Here is a 24,589-nt window from a genome sequence, read left to right on the forward strand (position 1 = left end):
CTGTGCCTGCAACGTGTTGACTTTTTAATTGGATGACGTGGCTTGAGTCAAAAGTGTTTTAAATATACTATATATATATTGATGGATGGATTAGGCAAGTGAATAGACTTTCTAGGGCAAAGCCGGAAAGCCATTTTTTCAATAATCCATGTGCTGGTCAACTTGAGTTTTGGAGATTTTAGTCAAAAGTGGAAATTTTTGAACAGAAGGCTCTACAATTAAATAACTCCATTTGTATCAAAAAGTCGCGTGGGCCCACTTCATGCTTCCCATTCCTTCCCCCTCTTAATTTCATCTTTTCATGGTAAAAAGTAGTAGTAAAAGTAATCATACATATATGCCCTTAAAGCAAGCATATACTACAATATGTCAAAAAACATTCCAATTATATGTAAAAAATTAGGTCCCAGATTACATTTTGTCATCGGAATAATGAGTGAGCTTATATGAGGTAATCAATAATTCTACTACATGTGAGTTATTAGGTATTAGGAAAGATCAGGAAAATCAAACTATTCGGGGTTTACATGGGTGAAAATCACATGTTTATTAATCATAAAATGTAGAGGAATCAAATCTTTTCGCTAGAAGTTAACCAGAGAACCTGTAATAGTCACACAAATGTTATGTGAGTTGTGGATCAAGAGATGTGACAGTTATGAGGATTCTGTGATTATCACGTGAGATCCGTTAACCAGGCCGATCCTCCTGATTTTGTGGCACGAAATTAGTTATTAACGATAAAGGGTCAATCAATTCCTAAAATAAGGAAGACCTCATGGATTTTCAAAAGCAAACTATATAAACCAGAAAGAAAAATAAAAGAGAGTAGGGGATGAATCTTTGATTACTTAAAATATACAATTTGAAATAAGAATTTGACTTGAGGATTGGAGTGTCATTGGTTATTTACTGTGATTGTCGAACCTATTGACCAATTATTGTTTCAAATGTCTATGAAGTATGAATGGAGGTGAGACTAGTCTTCTATGGCCCATTTACATATTAGCCATGAAGGTAAAGCTTATTCATCATATAAAAAAGTTCAAAATCTAGTAAATACAATATTTATTATATAGATGATAGAGAATCACTTAGATAATAATCTAGTGGTAAATAAATCTCTGTAAAATCAAATTATAAAAGCTTGAAAGGGTCTGGGTTCATTTATACAATGAATAATTTTTATGGTCACTCGTTGAACTTTATTGAATTTATAAAAAATTTATGTGACTTCAGGGTTCCAATTTAGGTCATTATAGAGATTGTAGGGGAGCAGAGGAAACGAATGGACAGAATCTGTATCGTTAATTCGTTACCCGTCAGAACTCTTGCGAGTCTTTTTCACCAGAACGGTCATTGAATTGAATTGAATTTAATTTCCTAGAGAGAGAGAGAGACAGAGAGAGTAGAAACAACTCACCAAAACAAAAGGAAAAAAGAAAAAAAAGTCTTGGAAATTCAGTCTCATTTTCCTTCCTAAACGCGGTTCGCCGATCCTGGTTTCTCTTTAAAAAATACCAAATCTTCTCTTTATACCTTGGAGGATTCAAACACCATTTCCAAAGAACCCAACAACAAGAAAGTAGTTATTGTTCTCTTCGTCTCGGAATTTCTCTGTTTTTGTCTTTGTTAGATTTTGAGGCTTCAGAGATCCTATTTTTTTTGCAAGATTTGTGTGGCTTCTTCAAGAGGTAATTTAGATCTGATTCTAGATACCCAGATACATAATTCAGAAGTCTTGGGACTGTCGAAGCCTGTGTTAGGGATTGACTTGAGTTTTGCGGCAATTTCAATGGCGGCAGCGACTATAGTTTCCTCTCTACGGCGGCGGAAATCTCCTTACCTACAAGCGTTCTTGGCTCCGGTAGACCTTGCCGATGTGGCACTTGTACAGACCCTCGCATCCATATCCACCGAGCTCGTCTCCCGCTTCTCCGCCAAGTCGTTCTTCTTTTAGCGCAAGAATTGTCGCTCTCTGATTCGCAAAATTGAGGTCTTTCTGGTCTTGTTGGAGTACTTGAGGGACTCTGTTTCTGGGTCCAGTCTTCCTTCGACCGCGCTGTTGTGTTTTAAGGAGATGTATTTGCTTCTCTATCGGTCCAAGATACTCCTTGATTATTGCGCGCAATCGAGTAAGTTATGGCTTTTGCTTCAAAACCATTCAATTTCAGGCCATTTTCATGATTTGAATCAAGAGATTTCGACCCTTTTAAATGTATTTCCAACCAAAGATGTTGAATTGAGTGAGGATGTGGGGGAACAGATTGAATTGTTGCGAAAACAAGCCAGCAAATTGAATTTATATATTGATAAGGATGATGAGGCCTTGCGGGTTCTATTCTTTTCGTTTCTTGACGAGTTTGAGAAGGGAAAGATACCCAATCCAGTGGAGTTGCAATTGTTCTTTGTTGAGAGCTTGGGGATTAAAGATGTCCATAGTTGTAGAGCTGAAATTGACTTTTTGGAGCAACAGATTGTGACTAATGAGGGAGATGTTGAACCAACAGCCGCTGTGCTTCATGGGTTTGTTGCGATCACCCGGTATTGCAGGTTTTTGGTATATGGTTTTGAGGAAGATGAAGTGCAATTACAATTTGTTAATCGGAAGAAACCAAGAAAAGGACTAATTAGTCAAGAAATTGCGGAGACATTTGTCACGATTCCGAAGGACTTTTGTTGCCCCATATCATTGGATTTAATGCGAGACCCAGTTATCATTTCTACCGGGCAGACTTATGATCGAAGTTCCATATCTAGGTGGATGGAAGAAGGGCATTGTACTTGTCCTAAGACAGGACAATTGATTGTCCACACCCGCCTCATCCCTAATAGGGCATTAAGGAATTTGATTTTGCAGTGGTGCACTGCTCATGGAATCCCCTATGACCCGCCAGATTGTGCGGAATCTTCTGCAGAATCTTTTCCTGCAGCGTTGCCAACCAGAGCTGCGCTAGAGGCTAACAGAGCCACAGCAAAGCTTCTCATCCAACAGCTCGCAGATGGGTCTCTTGGTGCGAAGACAGTTGCTGCTCAGGAGATACGTTTGTTAGCCAAAACAGGAAAAGATAACCGCGCCTTCATTGCTGAAGCTGGGGCAATCCCTCATCTTCTTAAGTTGCTGTCGTGTCAAAACCCTGTTGCACAAGAGAATTCCGTAACCGCTATGCTCAATCTATCCATTTATGAGAAGAACAAGAGTCGAATCATTGATGAGGAGGGGTGTCTAGCGTCGATTGTGAAAGTTCTGTGGTTTGGGCACACAACGGAGGCCAGAGAGAATGCCGCAGCAACATTATTCAGTCTCTCTGCTGTTCATGACTATAAGAAGCGAATAGCTCATGAGGACGGGGCAGTTGAAGCCTTGGCAGGGCTTTTGAGAATGGGGACCCCAAGAGGGAAGAAGGATGCGGTCACAGCTTTATTTAATTTGTCCACTCACACGGAGAATTGCACGCGAATGATTGAAGCTGGGGCTGTAACAGCACTTGTTGGGGCATTGTCGCATGAAGGGGTGGCCGAGGAGGCTGCAGGTGCATTGGCCTTGATTGTCAGGCAACCAATTGGGGCCGAAGCAGTTGGGAGGGAGGAAATGGCTGTGGCAGGGTTATTAGGAATGATGCGGTGTGGGACACCAAGGGGCAAAGAGAATGCTGTTTCAGCTCTGCTTGAGTTGTGCCGGAGTGGTGGGGCTGCTGCTAATGAAAAAGTTCTCAAGGCACCACCATTAGCTGGTGTGCTCCAAATGCTTCTGTTTACTGGTACAAAGAGAGCAAGAAGGAAAGCAGCGTCACTTGCTAGATTGTTTCAAAGGTTTGAGAATGCAACCTTGCATTTTGGTGGACTTGGCGTCGGATATTCATTTGCTGGAAATTCAGCTGCAAACAGGGAGCCAAGTTTCGTCGGTGATGTTTCGGTACATATGTCCATTTCAGTGCCTGTTTTGTAGGGATGATGATGATGATTATGACATCCGGTGTCTTGGTTTTGGTTGTCTTCTCCATTTACGTGCATCCCCATTCATTTTTGTTGGTGATATTTCATACATTCTTTTGTGAAGAATCTCAGGTGATAAAGAAGGAAATTATAGAGATATCGTCTTGGAAAGAAATATTTATGGTTTTTGTTTTACTTTTATATTTTGTAATAGCCAATAATTTAGTTGCTTAACAATACTAAGAGATACAGACAGTTACTGATGCACATGTTTGTTGTTTTAGATTGTTTGTCTTTTTGGTGGACTCTAGTTTCTGTGTTCTAGCTTTAAAAACGTAGCTTTAGTCTTAGTCTTAGGTTTTTACCCCACTTCTTTGGTGGCGAATCACATTTGGTGATTTTTTCTAGCAATCATGGCATTTGATTGGAAACTTGGAATCGTGAGTTTTAAGCTTGTTTGTGGCTTTCACTCTCTCTTCTTCAGGAGTTCAAAAAAAAAAGAAAAAAGAGGCTTTTTTAGAACATACAGGAGTGGCTAAAATTGAGTGAGTTGAGGCTCTGTAATACCTTTATGTGCATGTGACATCAATAAAGAATGATCCACATGGAGGTCAGCAGGCAGATTCCATATATTTTTCTCACACATTTGAAGAAGGTGAAATCTGCAGATGGTCAAAAAAGTATATGTGATCAACATAGAATAAGGCATCTGGTAAGTTAAAACATGGATTGGTTCCAAGAAATGACAAAAACATTCTTGTGGCTGCTGTGGTGTGACGAGAGATTCACAACTTTTCTTCATCCAAATGATGGTGTACAGGTACAGCACTAAGAATTTTAGGTTTGATGACATCTTCGTCAGGTTGGTTTGCCATACTTTTTAGATTCCCACTAGCTAAGCACGTCAGAGTGGCTGATGTTGTTTCTTCAGGGACTCAAAAAGCGTAGAGAAAACTAATCTATGGATTGTTATAAAATCTTCTTGTAATTGAGAGCTTTGATAATGGACGGTCCATGTGTGGTGTGGGGGCACGCCTTCTACCAAAGTGGATTCACAAGTAAGGCCATTTACAAGGGGAAAATTATTAGAGATTTGTGGCATCGGTTCGATGGTGGACCCTCTGGTTTAGCCACTGATACTAGCTTGGTCGTCGTCGTCATGGTGATATATCGGGTGGTAGGACCCAAGTCACCCATGTTTGTTCGAGTGATCTGCACAGTAGAAATTGTAAGCTATGAGGGGCCGAGGGTGTTCTCGAGGACCTCTCCATTACTTTGTGAGGGGCATGGGGACCTCTCTGACGCTCAAGTTAGAGGGTTATCAATGGGGCTTGCTCAGAGCTCAAGTAGCAAGTAAAAGTGCAAAGTTTCAAGTACTTTATCTGACATTGAAGGTCCCTTTTTATATGAATCTAGAGAAATCTAACTTAGGAGGAGTAGATCTCTTCCTCCCTGATTCTTATGTGGATTTACAATGGAGTGAATCTCATCTCGATTTCTTTCCTAATTGAAGTTGATCTACGTACTTCGGGACTTTGGATTCCCTTTGGTGTTTGGTCATCTAGGGCCACTGAGGTGGTGTGCTCGGTCTTACACTAGAAGAGCATCTCAGTCTTGTTGAGATGCTCTCTTCTCGATTACCACTCACGTGGGATCCTTGACCTGATTTATGCTCGAATGGGCACCTTGGTTCTACCTTGGTCGGTGACTCTTGGTTTGATATTGTCATCAACATCTTGTGCCACATGTCATCATCCTAGTGGAGGGTATTTTGATATTATCAACCATGGCTCAAGAGTCAAGACAGTACACATCGAGTGCTTAGGAGGTCCTGCACCCTTCAGAGGGACAAATATGAACTTCCACAATAGAGGCCAAGAAGAAAAGGATCAGGTTCTGATAGATTTAGGGCATTCTATGCTAAGAAAAAAAAATCATCAATGATCGTCTCAAAACATTCTAGACAGCTATGATGTCATTTTCCATCTATGTACCCGATTGATATTTGCCCAATACGTAGATAAACAATTCTCATGCACAAGCTTTCCACAGTGGGTGGGGTCGAAAATAGGCAGAATGTACGCCTGCAATATTTCAGCCGGAAATTCCTTTTTCACCCATTCTAAATACTTTGTGGAAGAAAGCCAAAGTAAAGATGGAAAAAAATGGAAGGAAGAGATGCAGAGGGATGCACAAGCTTAGAGAGCTTTGCTGTGGTGAAATGTCCAGAAAGATTTCAGAGAATCTATGATGGAGATGATCATAGAGAATCGAATATTCCGAAGAATACCATGACCTCGTAATCAAGGTATTCCGGCAGGTGTAGTTCGACCTGAAGCAGGCTTTTTCTGACCATGAATTACTCAGTGAACATGTGTAACTATGATTAGTCACTGCTTCTAATCACCTTGTAAATAATTACGCTTTCACTTTAACAGTATGCTTCTATGTTTCCACATCAACCAGCATAAATAATTTGTTAACTGCCAGGCTAAAGCCTCCTGTACTGTTTACATATCAATCAGCATAGATAATTTGCCACTTTCAGGCTAAAGCAAGATAAGGAGACAGCCAAGTTCTTAGCATGGCAGAAGACCAAGACCTTGCTTATAAGCTTCTAAATGAATGTTAAAATAAAAGACCAGGGGCGATATACCGCATGTCTATAAGCTTCTAGTGATGGATGAAAAGATGGCCTCAGGCTCATCATCAGATTGGAGACAACAGTACATGGAATGTACTCAAACCAATATATGACTAGTTACAAGTGCATTGGCGCATATTACAGCTGATTCAGGTACTCTCAATACCCTTATTCCCTTTGTATCACATGATTTTGTAGGGTAGGTGCTAGAACAATTCTTAAAATGACAACAACAAAGGGCGAATCCTTGGCGGGCCTCATGGTAAAGTTGCTTTACAGCAACTTAGAGGCCATGGATTCAATTCTTGTAAACAAGCTTTACTACATGAGCTAGTAAAGAGTGATTACATCATGCCCTTCACGACCTAGTCACTAGTGCAAGCGCACATCAAGGATTCAATTCCCAAAAACAGTCTCTACGCTTGGTGGAAGTAAGACTGTGTACATCATGTCCTTTGCAACCTCACTATCACTGCAAGTCTCAATTCCGAAAACCCCATAACTAAACTTCATTGACCTAGAGTTGTTTTGAACTAGGAAATCTCACCAGAGCGTATTCACAATAACGTTTATTAGCAAAGGACTGGACTCACTCTTCGAAGTATCTTTCAAGTCTCAACCACATTCAACATGATATAAATCAAAATCTGTCAATTTAATGGCGCCAAAACTAAACATGACCAAACAACCTTCTCCTCCAATTTTCAGTCACCTTGTCTGGCTGTCAAGTTGCCTATATCTGTTGATTCAATAGTGAATTGCAGAAACAATTGTGACAGGAAAACCTTGTACTCATCAACATGATAGGATGAAAATGTTGATTCTTATCGTATTTCTATTAGATTGTGCACCCAGCTTCCAATTCATTTTTTGTAACAGCATCTACATTTCATGAAACCTAGATATGCTTAATGCCGCAGCCTCCTGGAAGATAAAACACCTACCATTGCCTATATTCACCAAATAAAAGATCACTTTTCACCATCTGCCATGGAAATTCTACATCAACATTCCATATCTGAGGTAAGTTGAACTTTGGACAGAAGCTGTGCTAGATCACCAGAAACCACAATAAATCATCATCAACTAATCATCATCGACCAAATAATAGCAATGCATATTATTTGCTCAAGAAATATTCTAGATTACCATTCTCCCTATCTTGTGAAAATTACTTAACATAGCCATCCCCATTTGAAATAAAAATTACTAAAACTTAACAGGGCTAAGCAACTTAACCCACATAGTACTGTTCCTAAGTTACAGAGACAAATATCAGGGAAGTGGGGAACGAACTCATAAATACAACTTTTTAACTGCATGTTACCATACAATGCCAATGAACTTTCATCAACTTCCATTGTTAGTAATAGTGATTCACTTTATTCAGCAAAAAGCAGTGATAAAAAGGCATTTGTAGCAAACTATTCACGGTGGTATTTAAGGATTTTCAATTAGGATTCAAAAACAGACATCCACATGTATCATCATGAAGAAGAAACTTCGTAAAAACAATTAAAAGGATAACGGGTAGAGGGTAGATAGTGCAGCGATATACTCATTAAATGGCCCATGGTAAGGAGATAAGCAGGGGCTTTCTCATGAGGATCCCTATAATGGGGAAGAATCAGTCTGACTGCTTGTGAGAGAATCACATGAATGCCAAAAAAACATTAGTGTGCACAGTAGAATGTTAGTACTTAGTACCAAAGGACATCTCATAAACTGTATATCATAATAGCACCAATACTTTTCAACTAATCCTGCAAACCAAACAATGAATGGCCAAAATGTTAAAAATCTATTATTTCAAAATAAAATCAATCATACCTAGACGTATTATAACCAATATACGGAGTCATCAACATCCATGAACAACAATAAACCAATTTCAAGTTTTCTCTGCAGCAGCAAGATGTCCCATCTGCTCAGTAAGATTATTTATACTCCTTACATTCCACCAAAATCTGCCAGGATCACTAGGCTTGCTTTCGTTCTTTCTCCCATCATCATCCTTTTTATTTGCTTGAGCTTCCTGAATATCAGACGAGCCAGGATTCTCCGTCAGAAATTGCTCCCAGAAGACATCATTCACCCCTGTAGTCACAGGAGCTGAAGTCCCACCAGCTTGTTCTTTCAAAGAAACAGGCTCTGGACCAGCCGGGACAACTGGCTCAGAATTCATGTCAATCCCAGGTGATTTAGTCCGACATTCAACATTAAGAGGGACACAAGACGAAGCAGGGCTATCAGCACAACTTGTAGATTCATCCAAATCAAGGTGGTCAGGATTCAAGTGAATGTGGGTATGGGATACATCTAGTACAGTATTCTCCCAAAATATCAAGGATGACTCCATATACTCTAATCGCTCTACATTTGATGCCACAATAGTAGTAGCATCTGCATTTTCTCTAGGTACTACCTGGGAACTCCCCGTATGATTCTCCTCCTCGCTGCCTTCATCATAAAAGTAACCAATTCTGGTTAATCTTCTCTTTCTGTCATGATTTTCGGATTGCGGAACAACATCTAAGGAAAGACCTGGTTTCTCCAATGCTTGGGCAAGGAAAGGAACCAAAATTTTCTGCCGTTGCTCCATTTGCCTCAAGCGCTCTGTCAAAATCTGAACTTGCCGCTCACATTCTTTCTGCCCTTGTTCATTTGTCTGCAACTCAGAAATGAGCATTTCTTTGTCCTGTTTGAGCCTAACAATGTCATCCTTAAAACCCTTCCTTTCAGAATCAGTTAATGGAGAGGACAAAGATCCTTGACCATGGATATTCTGCAAGGAATGGCTATGAACCGGTTTTCGTCTATGGATGTTCATCATGAGATATGGCTGACCTCTTATGAAATCATCATTTGCAAATTCCCATTGATCTGGATCAATTTTTCTAAAACCCTATTGAAACACGGAATCAGTTTAATATAAGTACAAAACAATAGATAAGGAATTATAACATACACAAGAAACCCAAAATGAAACGAAGTAGAGAAAGATACGGATAAAGCAATTGGCTTACATAAGTATTGAGCTGCCTAATGAAGCTGGAGAAGTTATTGTGCTTGAAGTATCTCGGCAGTAAATCCCTGCCAAACTCTGGAGGGTTCCACACAATAAAGCTTTTATTATTTTGACTCCATGAGACAACTGAATTTGTAGCCGGATCATCTACCATCTCATACGTCTTTGCAAGGAAAGGAGGAAGCGAGTTTGTACAGCCCTGAGACTCTTCCATTCTAACCCCAAATTCAAATCACAGATGCCAAAGAATAAATTTAAAAAAAAAAAACAAGCAGCAATCCGTCAATCACCTTCAATCTTTTGGTCAAAATTCCTAATGTATCCCAAAAGCCCTAATAATTCTCCACCCAAATTTTCAAACTTTCAAACCCTTTATTCTCCAGAAATACAGATATCGCAGTTCCTCAATCTCCAAATACAATCAAGTTCGAGAATCAAAAGCACAACACGATGATGAGCACCCACAAACCCTAACAACTCCAAAACCCCAACAAAGCGGGAAGTCCCAAATACAACATATGCAAATTCCGATAGCGTGGAAACAAAAAGTTGGTTTCTGTTATCAGTTGCGAAACAAATCAAACATTTGACAACGGTTTCAAGCTCCAATACAAAAAAGGGAAACACATAAGAAGCTTCTACCTAAATCAAACTCTTAGTCACCTGAATTGAAGAACGCTTTGACCATAAGACTCTGCACTGCAATTTTCAAACAAATCTTGTTAGGGTTTTATTATAACTTAACCCACGTTTGGTTGAATGTATTGTCATAGTGATAGTAATCGTAAATTGTAATCCATTTAAAAGTAATCCTTATGAAAACAAAAATTAAAATAGAAAAAAAGAAACAGAAAATGAAGGTGCGGACTGGGCCCGAAGCCCTGCCCAAGCTCGGCCGTAATCACAACCATGCCTGACCAGGGCCCGAAACCATACTAGATTTGGGCTCGAAGACTTACCCAAGCCCGACCCTGGCTTGAAGCCCGTCCCTACCTCGAGCCATGCCCGAAACCCGGTCTAAGCCCTACCTAGCCCATATGCTAGAAGCTCGACTTGGGCTGGAAGCCTGAAGCCTAATCTGCTCCCGAAGCCCGTCTCAAGCCCAATGCCCAGAGCCCAATCCCCGGTCCATGCCAGTCCCATGCAGGATGCACTGCTCGGGCTTGAAGCCTGGCCCGTACCAGAAGCCAGACCCAGGCCATATCCCTAACCCCGACCTTACCCAAGCTCGACCTGGAGCTTGAAGTCCAACTCGGGCCTAAAGCCCGTCCCAAGCCTGACCTCAACCCCGATCCCTGGCCCAAAGCTCTGCCCATGCTTGGCCCGATCCCAAAGCTCATCCCAGGCTCGATGCCCGGCCAAGGCCTAAAGCCTGACATGGGCTCGATGCTTGGCCCTGGCCCAAAGCCTGACCTAGGTCTGATCCTCAACCTCGACCTGACCCTATTCCCTTCCCCGACTCGGGCCGAAATTTGAAAGCTTTTATGTCTCTACTTACACACATATATGATGAGAATCAACAAAATATATAATGTGAATATGTGTATATATAAAAAAATAAATCTAAAATAAAATATATATGTATTTATTTATATATACGTGACATATAACAAATATGTAAGAACATAATTGTAAATAATTTATAATAAGAATACAATTATAAATAATTTATAATTTTTGGGATATATTTGTCTAAGGAATATCGAATATATTTGATTTTGTAATCTTAAAACTAAATTTTAAATGGTATTGAGATTTTTTATTTTTGCAAGAACTTCATTATTAAACAATTAGATTACACTATATTTTTAAATTAATGGGTATTAAATATTATAATGTAATGTGAATATAATAATTACCATTACAATACAGGTATGTGAATATAATAATTACCATTACAATACAGGTAACCAAACGGGCCCTAAGACGTCGGCGTCCTTAATCGGCGAGGCCTCAAAACCCTAGAGAAACCCACACCTTTCTTCTTCCTCTGCAATCACACTAACAGTTCTCTTTATCGTAGAAACTGCTCCTCATGGTCTACCATTAAAATGAAGATCGTGAAAGCCAAAGTTATTTCTTCAACGCCTATACGGCTCTCCAAGGCGGCCTCCATTCTCTCCAAGTTCGCTTCTTCCGAGACCGGCGCGTCGCAGGCTCTCGGTGCATACCTTCGACGGGCCTCTTACGCTTTCAACGAGCTCACTCAGCTTTCTAAGGTGCTGAAATCGTCGTCTTGGAGATCTCATCGAAAAAATCACAGCGGTTACGAAACGGAGGCCACTGTCGGAGGAGAAGAGAATGCTACCCGGGCACCGGAACCAATTCAAGAACCGAGTCAGCCGGAGCCTGAAAGCCAAGAACCAAGTCGTACCGGAGAGGAAAGAAAGGGGCACAAGAAGAAGAATGAGGAGAAGGGTGAATTTGTGAACTCTTTCAATGAAGACGTTAAACTGGAAGAAGCTAGGGAAGAGGAGCCCTCTTCTGTGCGTAATGCAGTTGATGGAAACATTGAAGCAGAGGGTGGGAAGAAGAAGCACAAGAAGAGAAGGAAAGAAAGGGGTGATGATGTTGATAATTCTGAGGAGAACGGGTTTCAGAATGAGAAGGTAGAAACTGTAGTCAAATTTGAGACTAATGAGGTCGAGGAGAAGGAAAGGAAGAAGAGGAAGAGTGTGGAGGTTGAAGAAGAAGGAGAAATTGGGTTTGAGGAGCAGAGGAGTAAGATAAAGAAGAGGAAAAGTGGTGATGGGGATAACTAAGTGTACGATTTTGCAATGTTTTTGTTGAGCAATCCCTGGAGTTGGCTGCGAAAGATCTTTAGGAAATTTTTGGGTAATGTTTGCTTTGTAGTATTGTATAGCATGGAGCGACAACTGCAACGGATGGGTAATGGTGAATTTATTCATAGTGTCATTTTCTCTCTTCAATTTCTTCCATTTTTGTCCTGTAAGTGCTAGTCCAGATAGAACTTAATTGCTAAAGCACAAACTTTTTCATGTAAAGAGAATGTTATTGAAATTTCCCATTGATTAATGTAGGCGAATCTTTCGCCTTTACCACCTATGAATAATTGTTGTCAAATGACTGGATTTGTTCATTTTTAGAATCACAACAGGTTTAGAAGACTCTTCTTTTATTGATTGATTGATTGACCTTTTTACGGTTTGAGATGGCATGAGCAAGGGTGGTTTATTTCCATGAAAAACATATGCACAGGTATTTTGCCAGAACACTGGCACTTGCTTGTTGGATAGTGATGGCAGTTTCATTGCTGTTAATGACTCCAAAGTTTTCTATTTGGCTGACAGTAATGGATTGATGATGGAAACTGTGTAGACGTCCAGGTATTATCAGCTGTTTCTTCAATTTTTATGCTTCATTGTTTTAGACATTAGAGGCCTCTTATAATATTATATGCAATCTGGAGGCCTGACGGCCGTAATTTTTATGCCCTCATTTTCTCATATCTCCTGGTTGAAGAATCATTTTATATTGAATTTTACAATACCATTCATCTGTGCCAATTTACATATACTTCTTTGAGTACTAATCGATGGTTTCGTTGTTTTATACAGTAATACCTTTTAACAGAGTGGATTGGTGGCACTTTTGAACTCTTTTATGGTTTGAACTTTTTCTTCTTCGGCTGATTCTTACATCATTTTGACGAAGACATCGCCAAGCAATTTCTTTACTGTTTAGGAAAAATAAAAGACATGGCTGAATGACTGATAATGTATGCGGTGTGCTACTCTCGAAGTTGTAAATTGGTGATTCCGGCAGGATGTGAAATTACATCCAGCAAGTTTCTGAATGTTTTATTTACCTTGGATGTCGGATTTGTTTTCTTTCATCAGGATTCAGAAGTACTATGGCTTGGTGTTGAACCATTTTTCTGGACGTTTTTTGTCCATAAGGCTGTAATGACTCCCCCTCCCCCTTCGGTTTTTTGGCTTGTTGAAGCACTGATATCTGTTGAATGCGGTCCCTTTGGAGGCCAAAGTGTGATTTTTGAGTCTCTGGGCAGCTGCTGCTGTGTTTTGCCTGTGTTATGCGACTATAATGTTGTGAACCAATGCCCCTGGTGAAGGGCAATATGTCATGACAAACCATATTCTAACGTGCTTTGAACTTTTATACATTTGCACTTTCTGTGTCCAGTTTATGGATTGGTTTTTGGTTCTCCAATCCTTAGGGACCATGGATTGGTAAATTTCTCATGGGGTTTGCTGTTTCTTTTTGGCATGCAATATACTAATATGGTTCTTGTTTGTTTGGGCCTTTTGGGCTTTGATCTTAGGGTACGCCCTTGTAGTTTTGTACAGAATTTCTTCCTTTCAATACAATGCTCACTTACAAAAAAAGAAGTTGTTTAAGCTCGTTTTGATATTTCAATTTTATCTGTCTCCTCTTCCTGAGTTGTTCTATTGAATAATAGCTGTGTCCAAAACCAAGAGAGCTGCCATGAGTTGGATTTATTTAAATTAGGCAGGCCATAGTAAGGAACTTTGTAAATCAGAATATAGACCTCTCTTGCAATTTTTAACTAGTTAACAGCAGCACCACCAGCTGTAACTGCAAGTAATAACAGAAGTGCAGATTACAGCCATCTCCAGCTCTATTATCTTCCAAAAAACTCGATTAGGCCAACGTTTTCTCCCTAGAATTCCCCTTCCTCTTACTTATGGCATGAACAACATATGAGAATAAGAATTAAAAAAACAAGTCAAGTAGCTGTCGAGTCATGCCGCAACTATTAAAACATGGAAGATCCAATATGACAGAAAAAAATGGTAGACAACATGGTAAGCTTGCCGGATTTTCGGCTAGGCAAAAAAAAAACATGCTCAAATGTGCAAGATCCAATATAAATCCATACAGAAAAAAATAATCCAATGGCAACAACATGGCCTGCCATTTGTTTTCTTGTTCGGTGTTTTACATGTTTAAATCTACAGTTTTCTGGGAGTTTTGTCTCAAGTTGCATTGTTGTGGCTGCCACCAACCCATGCAAATGCCAAGCTATTTATATGAAAAGCTTGAAACGTTTTTATTATTATCTCATATACAAATACCGTATTTGATTTGCATATGAACACCTGTTCTCTCATTGCAAAGCAAGAAAAGAGACAGTTAAGCCTATCAAGATGAGTCCAAACTGCAATCTTGAACTCCAGCTTTTCCCTTTAACAGATTCCAATTTCGTTTCTGGTCAACTGCACCAGCAATCCTCGGAAGACTCTAGCAGAGGCTCTGGACATGAACAACAACCACAGCTTACGGTTTCTGATGATTCAGAGCTTCAGGTATTTCTGTATTTACAAAAACTCTTCAGTTAAGACATTTAGCATAACAAGATATCTTTTGCACAAAAAGTTCTTTGACTAACTAATTTGTGGATTTAATTAACTCCAGGGTAGAGCCATACTTTCTCTGGCGACAACGCCGTCAAGAGAAATAGATGAAGGAATGAAATTCCCAAATAGATGGGAGACTGCTTCATCAACTGTTGAAGGAATGAAATTCCCAAGTAGATGGGAGACTGTTTCATCAACTGTTCCATCTCAACTAACCAGTCTAAGAGGTAATTCCTCAACCAAGATGTCCCTGCAACGCTTTCTTCAGAAGCGAAAGTCCCGGATGCAAGCTACATTTCCATATACCTTTAATCACTAGAAATGTATGAGGCTGGATTTTCCAGTAAAATTTGCAATGTGGGATGGGATTAAAGAGAAATTGTCCTAGAAGAGTTTAGCTCGATCTTCTACAACAGGTTATTTTTGGGTATGGGGATTGTACATCCCCTTATTAACATTGTTTTTGATTACTCATTAATAAACAAAGTTGCTTTAGATGCAACAACTATCATTTCTCTCATAGTATTTTGTATTTCTCTCTCTATGATCTGGCATATTTATACAAGGAAAAAGAAAAACCTTAGTAACCAGGGATGACTTGGTAGGAAATATCTGATTACTCAAGAAAAACAACAAGGCTAATGACAATGTGATTGCAGAAAAACCAGATAAACAAACTGTATCTAAATTTACCAAGTCCCAGATCTACTAATGTAAAAGGAGCCATAATTCCTTACCTAATCGCTCTCAGAAAACCAAACCAGCACAAAAACAACTGGCGGCTAATGACAATGTGATTGCAGAAAGACCAGATAAAGAAAGTGTATCAAAATTTACCGAGTACCAGAGCTACGAATGTAAAATGAGCCATAACTCCATACCTAAGCACTCTCAGAAAACTCAACCAGCATAAAAACAACTGGCGGAAGAATCACCATTGGGAAACAAGAGCAGCCATTCGACTCAAACAATCTGCTCAAGGATTTAGGATTGTACTGGGAGAACCTCCTACCCGACAAAAGAAATCCTATTAGCTCACAGATAATCACCAAGCAATAAACAAGCCTCTACTATCCTTGAGCTGGTCTCAACCTATGGTGCATTTCCCAATTTTCAAAACAATCCCTAAACACAGCTAAATGAACAATAGCTAAAAAAAAGCTCGAAGTTTCCTAGCCGCCCCCAATCACAATCTCCAGCACAAACAAAAGATACATAGACCCTTTTCTCTACCCAATCAAGCACTGCCCTCCCAAAGAAGCTGCCCTTAGGCCTTAGAGCACTCTAAAAATCCAAGACAAACAATTGATCATGCATATTGATATGAATTAAAACATACCCGTCAAGCACCACATGACATTACCACCGTCAAGCTTCCTCCTTGAAATTGGCGCATTCGCTGCATTCCCTCTATCATTTTCTCCAGTCTCCAAGGGCTTAGACCAAATTGAAAATCCCAATTTCCATGCAGCAAGAACCTTACTTTCAGGCTTCAACTTCAGTCACAACGCAGATGACCTCCTGAACTGAGAATAGATTATTTCCAGTCAGTACTGATAGTTCTGGGTTCTCTTACTTCTTACTTTTCTATTGGTTAGCCTTTTGGAACGTTAATGAACTGATGACACCAAACGCCATGACAGCATCATTTGTTCTCAGAAAAATTGTGAAGTCGGTCAATTCTCCTCCAGCCTTTGACAAACATTTAGTCATCAGGCAGGGAAATACATTCGAAATAATGATCAACAGCTTGTTAAGCTGGTGATGAGGCATGGGGATCCCGTCAAGAAGCAATTCAACAAAATGAAAATGTTTTCTTCATACCTTAGCCATTATTGATACAAATAATAGGACAAAACGATTAATCAACTAGCGTCAAACAATCAAGAAGCAAATGCAATCTTTATGAGTTGTAAAAAAATCATGAACCAAAAGGAAACAGGGACAGTCAAAAGTAGGTAGCAATGGAAGTTTGGTTAGTGAAAATTTGCTCAAACTTCAGTTCTGAAAAGTCTGTTCTGGAGGTTTTCACTGTATTCATATTTTTGGTTGAACTAAATGAAACTAATTCTGAAGATTTCAGTTACACGAAAGAGCTCTAACCAAACTCGATAGTTAATGTTGGAAATCCAAGCCCAAACACATCAAGAATATTGTCCGCTCTGGGCTACAGGCCCACACAAATTTGTTCTTCATGCCATCATCATTGATTCTTAGGTCCAGAAAACGCGTAGCACTTATGTATGAGAGGTGCTAGAATTTTTAGTTTTCCAACTAAGTTTCAGTCCGCCAAGGAGTGTGAATCTTGAATGGAGGCATCAAAAGCCGAACCATAAAGACGCAGCACCACCTACTCTTTCAACCATAGAGTCGACCGAAACAGAAGCCTTAACAGCTATTGCTATCGATACTATATTAAACCAAAAGCAAATGAACTCAAGGGCCACCTCTGAGAGTGAGACATTGTATTGTGTCTATGTAGCGATTGGACAGAAACGCTCAACTGTGGCACAATTAGTTCAAATTCTTTCAGAAGCGAATGCTTTGGAATATTCCATTCTTGTAGCAGCCACCGCTTCGGATCCTGCTCCTCTGCAATTTCTGGCCCCATATTCTGGGTGTGCCATGGGGGAATATTTCCGCGATAATGGAATGCACGCATTAATAATCTATGATGATCTTAGTAAACAGGCAGTGGCATATCGACAAATGTCATTATTGTTACACATACTACTCGGTTGGGTTATTGTCAATCCCACATAAGATAGTTTCACAGTTGCTTATATAATAACATGTATTTTATATAAAATACAATACATAGTATTACATGCATATACACACAAGTTTAATATGTGTAAGTATAAGTACTAATCAAATTAAAAAATTATTAGTCCTCGTGTTTTTTGTATAAAAAATTAAGGGTTTTAGTCGATTAAAGGCAACAATGATAGTGTGCCAAATACAATCAATGAATATTCCGACAAATCCCCAGAAATTCCATACCTCTTTCTCACAGTATGAAGAAAAAAAATGAGAAAAGAAAGAGTAAAATGCCAAATCCCACAAAAACACGTGTGGATATAGGATAAAAAAACATGCTCAATGTGCAAAAATAAATTCAATAAAATGTAGGTTTTGTGTGGTTTGCGTGTTTAAATCCATATTTTATCAATAATTGTTTTGCTGTGGCCAACCACCGCCCACAATTTCTTACGCGAAAACTATTTATATGAACCCCAAAACTTCAACGTTTTTATAATTCGTCCCCAATCGCAAGAACAATAGTTCAAATAAGCCCTTCAAGGCTTCACCACCAACAACAACAAGAACATGAAAAGGAATTGCAATCTTGAACTCCGCCTCTTCCCTGTTACGGTCGATCCCAATCCCGATCCCGATCAAACAAACGAGTACCAATCATTGGAAGAGCCCAGTAAAAGCACTGGACACGAACAACAACAGCTCACAATTTCGTCTATCAATGGAAAAATTCGCGTTTCTGATGTTTCAGAGCTTCAGGTAATTTTAATCTTTTCCTTTCTTTTTTCGAGAAAAATCTTGAATTAGGGCATTTCATATTTCCATATGTATAAATAATTAGTGTTTTAAAATTCTTTGTTGATTGAATTTCAGGGCAGAGCAATAATATCGGTGGTAACAAGAGAAATTGGGGAAAGAGTGAAAACTGACCTAATTAGCAGTAGATGCAATGAGATTAGTAATCTTTCAACGAAGATGTCGCTGCAACGATTTCTCCAGAAGCGAAAGTGCCGGATCCAAGCTACTTCCCCCTATCATCATTTCAATCAATAGCGCCATTAACAGACCGGCAGTTCGAAAAGTACTCATCAGGAAGGGAGAGTCTGCGATTGCTGATCTCGGAGAAAATTTGTTGAAGATTTAGTAAAATGATTTTAGAAACATTTTTAACTTCATATTACATAACAATTAAATAGGGAGGGCTGTAATGTAATCAAATAATTTGTGGAGCAATACTTACTTTCCTCTCGGTATATGTTTTGCACAGTCGATCATCTGTCGAGTTTTTGATGTAGACACCAAAAAACCCTCCAATACTATCAACAACTACATCGAAATGAATCTCTCGTTTTGCATAATTCTGACAATATGATTTTTCGATCCTCCTAATCGGTTTGCTTGTAATTAACTTGTCACTAGTCCTACATCAACTAGATACTCCATAAGTGCATGCATAGCTCTACATCAAACCAGGGTGAAGATTTGTTAGGGACCAAAGCCCCTGTTTCCATAAGACGTCAAAAGAAAATATCATGGCATAATTGTATTATACACTGCATACTTTATTTCCTTCTGATTTAAAATTGGATGAGGGAACGCTGGAATTCTTCAACGTCTACAATTCTCGTCAAATGGTGAAGAATAAGCCGGTGAAAAAAATAGAAAAATGTGGTGTGGTGTGGTGTGGCACACCTTCCACACCATTAGAGAGTTATATGAGAATTGTAGACTCCGAGAATTGTGGAGTCCCGGATTCTTTAAAATTGAAGAAAGAATTGTTCAATACAATGTCATTCAAAGGAAAAAAACCCACAGAAAAACTGTCAATAAAGTAATTTAAGATCATGTGATTCATGTTCACCACCAAAAGCCTTGACGGCATGTCTCATATCATCAAAGCAATCACATCCTTCAAAGAACTTAACCAACCTCATCAACTCCTCGTCCCTTTGATCATCGATAAAAGGTCGAATCTGGATTGCATTCTCTGGCTGAAAAGCACAAGCATTCGGATTATCATCAACAATTACAACCCTGTTTAACTCCCTACCCGTCGCCGATAAATCTTTCACAAACCTACCATCAACTTCTTTGCACGAATCCCGGTAAAGCCGATGCGATATCACTCCCTTCTTGTCGATCCGGTCAAGCACCAGCGACGCATACTCCTTCAGTCCGGCCGTGAACACCACAACTTCAAATTTCCCATTCAAGAATTCCAGAAATTCGTCGAGCCCTGGACGCTTCAACACATAGAAATTCATCAAATTCCCATCAATCTTGGGCCTAACCACGAAATCGAATTGATTCGGTGGTGGGTCCCGGTTCGAATGGACTAACGTCTCATCAAGATCAAGAAACACCGTCCTCTTGTTGGGCGAAATCGACGGTGGAAGGACATAGTCGTTACAGAACAGAACTTTACAGATGCTGTCTTCGGGTTCAGATTCTTGTCTGGGCAAGATTTTGTAGCCTTTGCGGCAGATTGGGGTGGCGATGCGGGCCAATTTGCAGAAGAACTTGGCGAGGCGGCGCTCACCTGAATGGATTGATTTGTTGATGGCGAAGATGAGGGTGCGGGGGGAAGCGGTCTTGGCAGGAGACCTCCGGCGGTGGCGGTGAGGGATCCGCCGATCTCTGCCGGCCTTTTTGAGGCTTTTTCTGATAAGCTTGGATACCATTTTCGAGGGTTATTGAATGAAAAGAAAATTGAGAGTGGTTTGGTGTGAAGAGCGCTCAACGGCTATGAGTATTTTTAAACTTTGCTTCGATCTAACGGTAAGATTGTCAAAGGCAGGCGACCGTTGGTCGGGCGTGTACAGCGCGAGTTGTTGATAGCTTTGAACATATGGCTTTTACTCAAGTTCCGTTATCTAAAGCCCATAACACAAAATGCGAAGACAGCCCATATTCGTTGGGCCCATGGCTTGATGTTCGGTGGCCCATAAGCTGATAAGCGTAATGGTTGAAGGGAATGAGGTCAAGGCAATGGCCATTGCCCAGGTGACTGGTTATGAAGCCAGCATTGCCAAATGTGTGCTGGGATAATGAAACCATGTGATCTTCAAAGTTCAACGAGTAGACTTTGAAAAGTTAACAATTGACCAAAATGACTGCTTACTCTAACAAAGGCTCCGTTTTGACAGACAATTTCTTCGCCAGCAGCATATATGCTCATAAAAAAAATGGTAACATATATGTTGCCTGAAATTCTAACAGACATCTAGCTGCTCCAAAATGAGACTTCTATTAGGGCAGATTCATTCATGTAATAAAAACAGCACTTACCAAACCGCATACTAACAGAGTTGATGAAGCCGTAGAAAGCTACCTCCCTTGTTTACACAGAGAGCTCACAAAATCTTTGAAACTAAAGAAATCATAGTCTATTTGGCGGAGGTTGGAGATGCATAACCAAAATCCTTGTTTTAAGCTAGATTGAAAAGAAATCCTCGCAAAACTGAAAACGAAGCCATTGCTGCTTTAACTCTTCCACCTGGATTTTGCCCAAACCATGGGTCAATCTTATAGGCATGCCAGATGAAGAACACGGGAACTGAAATATAAATTATATAATGAACATTTGAATACACACTCTTTTCAACAGATAGTTTGTCTGGCCAGTGTAGTTTACATGTACGTGGTGACCAAAACAACTTTTTTGAAAAAAGAATGGTGAGAAGTTGAGGAATACCGAATATTGAACACATAGGACAGCATGGACTACAGGTGATGGGGGTTGAATCTTCATTTCTGAAGCAATCTTCAAAAATGCAGAAGATAGCTTCAACTACCTTGCTGTTGAAGACTACTTTGTCTAACATTACCATTGCCAGGAGACCCACCCGTTCGCCTTGGTCTCGGGACAATTAGAGGTCTACAACAAACTAGTGTAAAGAGCAACTCCATCATAAACAACATTATGCAACTCCATATAAATATAGTCTTCCTCCACATCCATACAATCCTTTTCAATAGAGGGAGTTCAGACTCTAGCACCAAGGATGCATCATAAATTTCAGGAATACCAGCCCCAGGCTTGAACTCAGCTCGCTGTTCAAGTATCACTTTTAAGCAGGCAGTGGGTACATCTCCTTCGGTATAACCTCTTATCTTTAAATTCATAGTTTGGGATTCTGATATGCGGCCAGCAACTAGTGGAACAATGTTAAAAAATGTCAACAAAAGGCGTATGGGCTCACTTTTGAACTTTAACATGCAAGGATGGCTTGAACTAGCAAAGGTTTCACCATTAGCAGAAAGGAAGTCCACTCTAACCTTCAGAAGAAAAATGAACCAGATCAGAAAAGGCATTCTTTGTGCATGGATATTAGAATTTAGATATTAACAAGTTCTTTAGGCCGCTTCATTTTTTTCAAAGAAAAGTTTAGAAAGCAAGACATTGCAACCTTTCAGGATATAAATACAATAAAAAAATTTATAACAGAAGGCAATACAAAATCTCACATAAATAACAATTTTCCTATGGCAAATCATGCATATTAGAACAAATACATACGTAGAACATCAGGAAACCGAAGAACGGGATCTATAATGAATTAATAATACTTTCAGAGATACAAACAGAGACACAGTATATGAATGAAATGTAGCAAATAGAAATAGTTAAATCTCATTCAGAGAATCTACCTGGAAAACTCCAAGATTTCTGTTGTAGTCTGACTCTGGCATAGTTAAGGAAATAATAACCTGCAACTTATGATTGACTGGGATAAGCCGCGTACCCTTGCTCTGCCCAACATTAACATTCTCTTTACAATTCACACCACAACCAACAGCATTGCAAGACCATATTGGTACCAAAGCCACTGGACTATTCTTAGTGTAATCAAAATTCAAATTCTCCTTAATCTCTACTGGCTCCTCCACTAAATTTCTCACCAGAAACCCACTAATTGCCACTGAAAACATCAATAAACTGAACAAGGCAAGACCAACATATATAGACCATAACAATCCCCACAAGAATCTCAAAAAAAGCGTCCACATTGATTTGTGCTCCATTAACCACTCACTCGTCACTCTAGTCACAATCCCCCAAATGTGGGTCAACAAATTCTTCAATTTTCCCGTCACATAATCTCTCCCCCGCCTCAAAGCTCCAAAAGGATCAAGCATAAACATGAAGAGGCAATATAATGCCCAAAAAGGGAATGTAAAGAAGTTGATCAATAAATTAATTTGGAAAGCTATTGCCTTTATTACCAAGCCAGCAACAATAACAAGAAAGCTTGACGAGGACGACTCACGGGGTTGCTCCACCGAATCTACAGAGTCACCAAATCGGTCATCAGACTTCGTCGTCACCGTTGATACCTCCTTCTCTTCCTTCACATCATACCAATCTCCGAGTATGTCCACGGACTCCTCCAGCTCGGGAGGAGTATGCGTCGGTTTAGATTTCTCCAAATTCTTCTCATTTTCCTTCAGTTGACGATGCGACTTATACCTTCTCGCTTTCGAGTCAAGGACTTGAGTAACACTAGAGTAGACGGAGGAGGAATCTGGGAAATTCGAATCCCCAAATTCTTCTCCGGAGATTCGGCGAGAAATTGATCGGCGGCGGAGGGATGGAGTGGAAGACGGAATCTCCAGCGAGGACACATCCTTCTCAGGTTCAGGCAGGGAGAGAGAAGAGTCCGAGGTTGATTCCTCTAATTGATCGGCGCCAACGCAATCGGGGGAGGGGAAGTCGTCGACCGCATCAACGAATTCATAGTCAAATAGTTCTTCCATAACCATTGAGAGCTTGATCGGCTGCGATTCGGAATAGGGTTCCGCGATCAATCCCAATTCAGCGATTCCTGGTTACACGTGGTGTATTATCGAAAGCTGAACTCGGATAACACGTGAAAAAGGACAATGACATGTATACATAATATTTGGTATACATACATAATCTATGTGGCATGTCAACTAGGCATGCCACATTGATATTTTACACAAAACCTTAAAGACTCAGTCATTGTTTTCCCGCTTACATTTCTCTCTCCTCTATCTCTCCCTCTCCCTCTCCCTCTCCTCTCTCTCACGCGATTATCTCTTTTTCTCTCACGGCCAAAACTGGACCTCCATCGTCCGACCATCGATATGACCGTCAGTGCCACCAAAAGAAACGGCTAACCCCCAGGAGCAACACCCAACCACCACTTGCCATCAACGATTGTTAATTTTGTCGAAAATCCACCTTGAAGCCATGGGTATCCATCGGACAAAAATCACAGATCCAACTGATTCCAATGTCGATTTGGTAACCTGACATCACCAATGGACTCCCCTACGTGAGGAGCACCTAGCTCAGCCCTTCGTCGATCGAAATGGCCTCCGAAAAACGGAGACCCACGTCGAAGGTATGCTACAGTGCGTTATTACACTATACATTTGACAATGTATTTAGCTTTTTCTGTTGATTGAACATCTTATGTATTACTTGTGAAGCTTGGTTTTAATACATTACGAATAACCAGTGTATTTACAGAAGTTCATTATATACAAATTTTTCTTGTTAAATAGATTGGTATTACTTTGATGGTGAGACTTTATCATTGGGGATTCTCATTATTGTCATGCATGTTGCTTATTACATTAGGTTTTTATAAGTGTATTTGTTAACCAGTTATTAATGCATTACGAATATCAAGTGTATTTATCCCAATTGTTCATTACATAGACATTTTCCTTATTAAATACATTGGTCTTAATTTTGAGTCCAATGATTTATGACACTCTACTATGATAGTGTAATAATGTCAGTGTCAATTAATTTTTGGTGTTCATTTTATATGCCTTATTACATTATAAATTACTAAATTTATGGTTTTATCTAACAAATATATGTTT

At 39.8% G+C, this 24,589-nt stretch overlaps 7 protein-coding genes across 8 annotated transcripts; 4 read left to right on the forward strand and 3 right to left on the reverse strand.

Moving 5' to 3' along the window:
- The first annotated feature begins 1,449 nt into the window (after positions 1-1,449).
- LOC120012876 (U-box domain-containing protein 17-like) lies at positions 1,450-4,344 on the forward strand. The gene is given in 1 exon segment (XM_038864416.1): positions 1,450-4,344. A coding segment is annotated over 1 exon segment (2,154 nt). The 5' UTR covers positions 1,450-1,795; the 3' UTR covers positions 3,950-4,344.
- A 3,896-nt stretch (positions 4,345-8,240) lies between these two features.
- LOC120013949 (heat stress transcription factor A-4c-like) lies at positions 8,241-10,347 on the reverse strand. Its single transcript, XM_038865937.1, has 2 exons — positions 9,607-10,347; positions 8,241-9,485 (listed from the first exon to the last, which is right to left on the reverse strand). Exons 1-2 carry the CDS (start codon positions 9,820-9,822, stop codon positions 8,472-8,474), a joined length of 1,230 nt encoding a protein of 409 aa, XP_038721865.1. The 5' UTR covers positions 9,823-10,347; the 3' UTR covers positions 8,241-8,471.
- A 1,175-nt stretch (positions 10,348-11,522) lies between these two features.
- LOC120012147 (protein PXR1-like) lies at positions 11,523-12,737 on the forward strand. Its single transcript, XM_038863439.1, has one exon. The coding sequence runs from the start codon at positions 11,660-11,662 to the stop codon at positions 12,368-12,370; it is 711 nt and encodes a 236-aa protein (XP_038719367.1). The 5' UTR covers positions 11,523-11,659; the 3' UTR covers positions 12,371-12,737.
- A 1,667-nt stretch (positions 12,738-14,404) lies between these two features.
- LOC120012966 (protein TIFY 5A-like) lies at positions 14,405-15,842 on the forward strand. Its single transcript, XM_038864545.1, has 2 exons — positions 14,405-14,917; positions 15,027-15,842. Exons 1-2 carry the CDS (start codon positions 14,759-14,761, stop codon positions 15,285-15,287), a joined length of 420 nt encoding a protein of 139 aa, XP_038720473.1. The 5' UTR covers positions 14,405-14,758; the 3' UTR covers positions 15,288-15,842.
- A 2,441-nt stretch (positions 15,843-18,283) lies between these two features.
- On the forward strand, positions 18,284-19,022 carry LOC120012967 (protein TIFY 5A-like). Its single transcript, XM_038864546.1, has 2 exons — positions 18,284-18,487; positions 18,602-19,022. Exons 1-2 carry the CDS (start codon positions 18,299-18,301, stop codon positions 18,779-18,781), a joined length of 369 nt encoding a protein of 122 aa, XP_038720474.1. The 5' UTR covers positions 18,284-18,298; the 3' UTR covers positions 18,782-19,022.
- Positions 19,023-19,484: 462 nt separating this feature from the next.
- Positions 19,485-20,495, reverse strand: LOC120012965 (CTD small phosphatase-like protein). Its single transcript, XM_038864544.1, has one exon. It carries the CDS (start codon positions 20,407-20,409, stop codon positions 19,552-19,554), a length of 858 nt encoding a protein of 285 aa, XP_038720472.1. The 5' UTR covers positions 20,410-20,495; the 3' UTR covers positions 19,485-19,551.
- A 774-nt stretch (positions 20,496-21,269) lies between these two features.
- LOC120012964 (seipin-2-like) lies at positions 21,270-23,603 on the reverse strand. Of its 2 annotated transcripts, none has more exons than XM_038864542.1 (2): positions 22,379-23,600; positions 21,270-22,006 (listed from the first exon to the last, which is right to left on the reverse strand). In XM_038864542.1, the coding sequence occupies exons 1-2, from the start codon at positions 23,489-23,491 to the stop codon at positions 21,515-21,517; spliced, it is 1,605 nt and encodes a 534-aa protein (XP_038720470.1). In that variant the 5' UTR covers positions 23,492-23,600; the 3' UTR covers positions 21,270-21,514. The 2 variants fall into 2 exon arrangements, with proteins under 2 accessions (XP_038720470.1, XP_038720471.1); XM_038864543.1 differs by having other exon boundaries at positions 21,585-21,882; positions 22,379-23,603.
- Between the last annotated feature and the right edge of the window lie 986 nt (positions 23,604-24,589).

This window comes from Tripterygium wilfordii, chromosome 13 (assembly GCF_013401445.1).
Source record: "Tripterygium wilfordii isolate XIE 37 chromosome 13, ASM1340144v1, whole genome shotgun sequence".
Classification (NCBI taxonomy): Eukaryota; Viridiplantae; Streptophyta; class Magnoliopsida; order Celastrales; family Celastraceae; genus Tripterygium; species Tripterygium wilfordii.

Excerpts from the sequence above, each read along its gene's own strand:
- LOC120012965 (XM_038864544.1), bottom strand. The coding sequence starts at position 20,409 with ATGGTATCCAAGCTTATCAGAAAAAGCCTCAAAAAGGCCGGCAGAGAT.
- LOC120012964 (XM_038864542.1), bottom strand. The coding sequence starts at position 23,491 with ATGGTTATGGAAGAACTATTTGACTATGAATTCGTTGATGCGGTCGAC. Across the intron at positions 22,007-22,378 it reads GAAATCTTGGAGTTTTCCAG|GTTAGAGTGGACTTCCTTTC; the intron begins GTAGATTCTCTG and ends TTTCTTCTGAAG.
- LOC120012147 (XM_038863439.1), top strand. The coding sequence starts at position 11,660 with ATGAAGATCGTGAAAGCCAAAGTTATTTCTTCAACGCCTATACGGCTC.
- LOC120013949 (XM_038865937.1), bottom strand. The coding sequence starts at position 9,822 with ATGGAAGAGTCTCAGGGCTGTACAAACTCGCTTCCTCCTTTCCTTGCA. Across the intron at positions 9,486-9,606 it reads TTAGGCAGCTCAATACTTAT|GGTTTTAGAAAAATTGATCC; the intron begins GTAAGCCAATTG and ends GTGTTTCAATAG.
- LOC120012966 (XM_038864545.1), top strand. The coding sequence starts at position 14,759 with ATGAGTCCAAACTGCAATCTTGAACTCCAGCTTTTCCCTTTAACAGAT. Across the intron at positions 14,918-15,026 it reads CTGATGATTCAGAGCTTCAG|GGTAGAGCCATACTTTCTCT; the intron begins GTATTTCTGTAT and ends AATTAACTCCAG.
- LOC120012967 (XM_038864546.1), top strand. The coding sequence starts at position 18,299 with ATGAAAAGGAATTGCAATCTTGAACTCCGCCTCTTCCCTGTTACGGTC. Across the intron at positions 18,488-18,601 it reads CTGATGTTTCAGAGCTTCAG|GGCAGAGCAATAATATCGGT; the intron begins GTAATTTTAATC and ends ATTGAATTTCAG.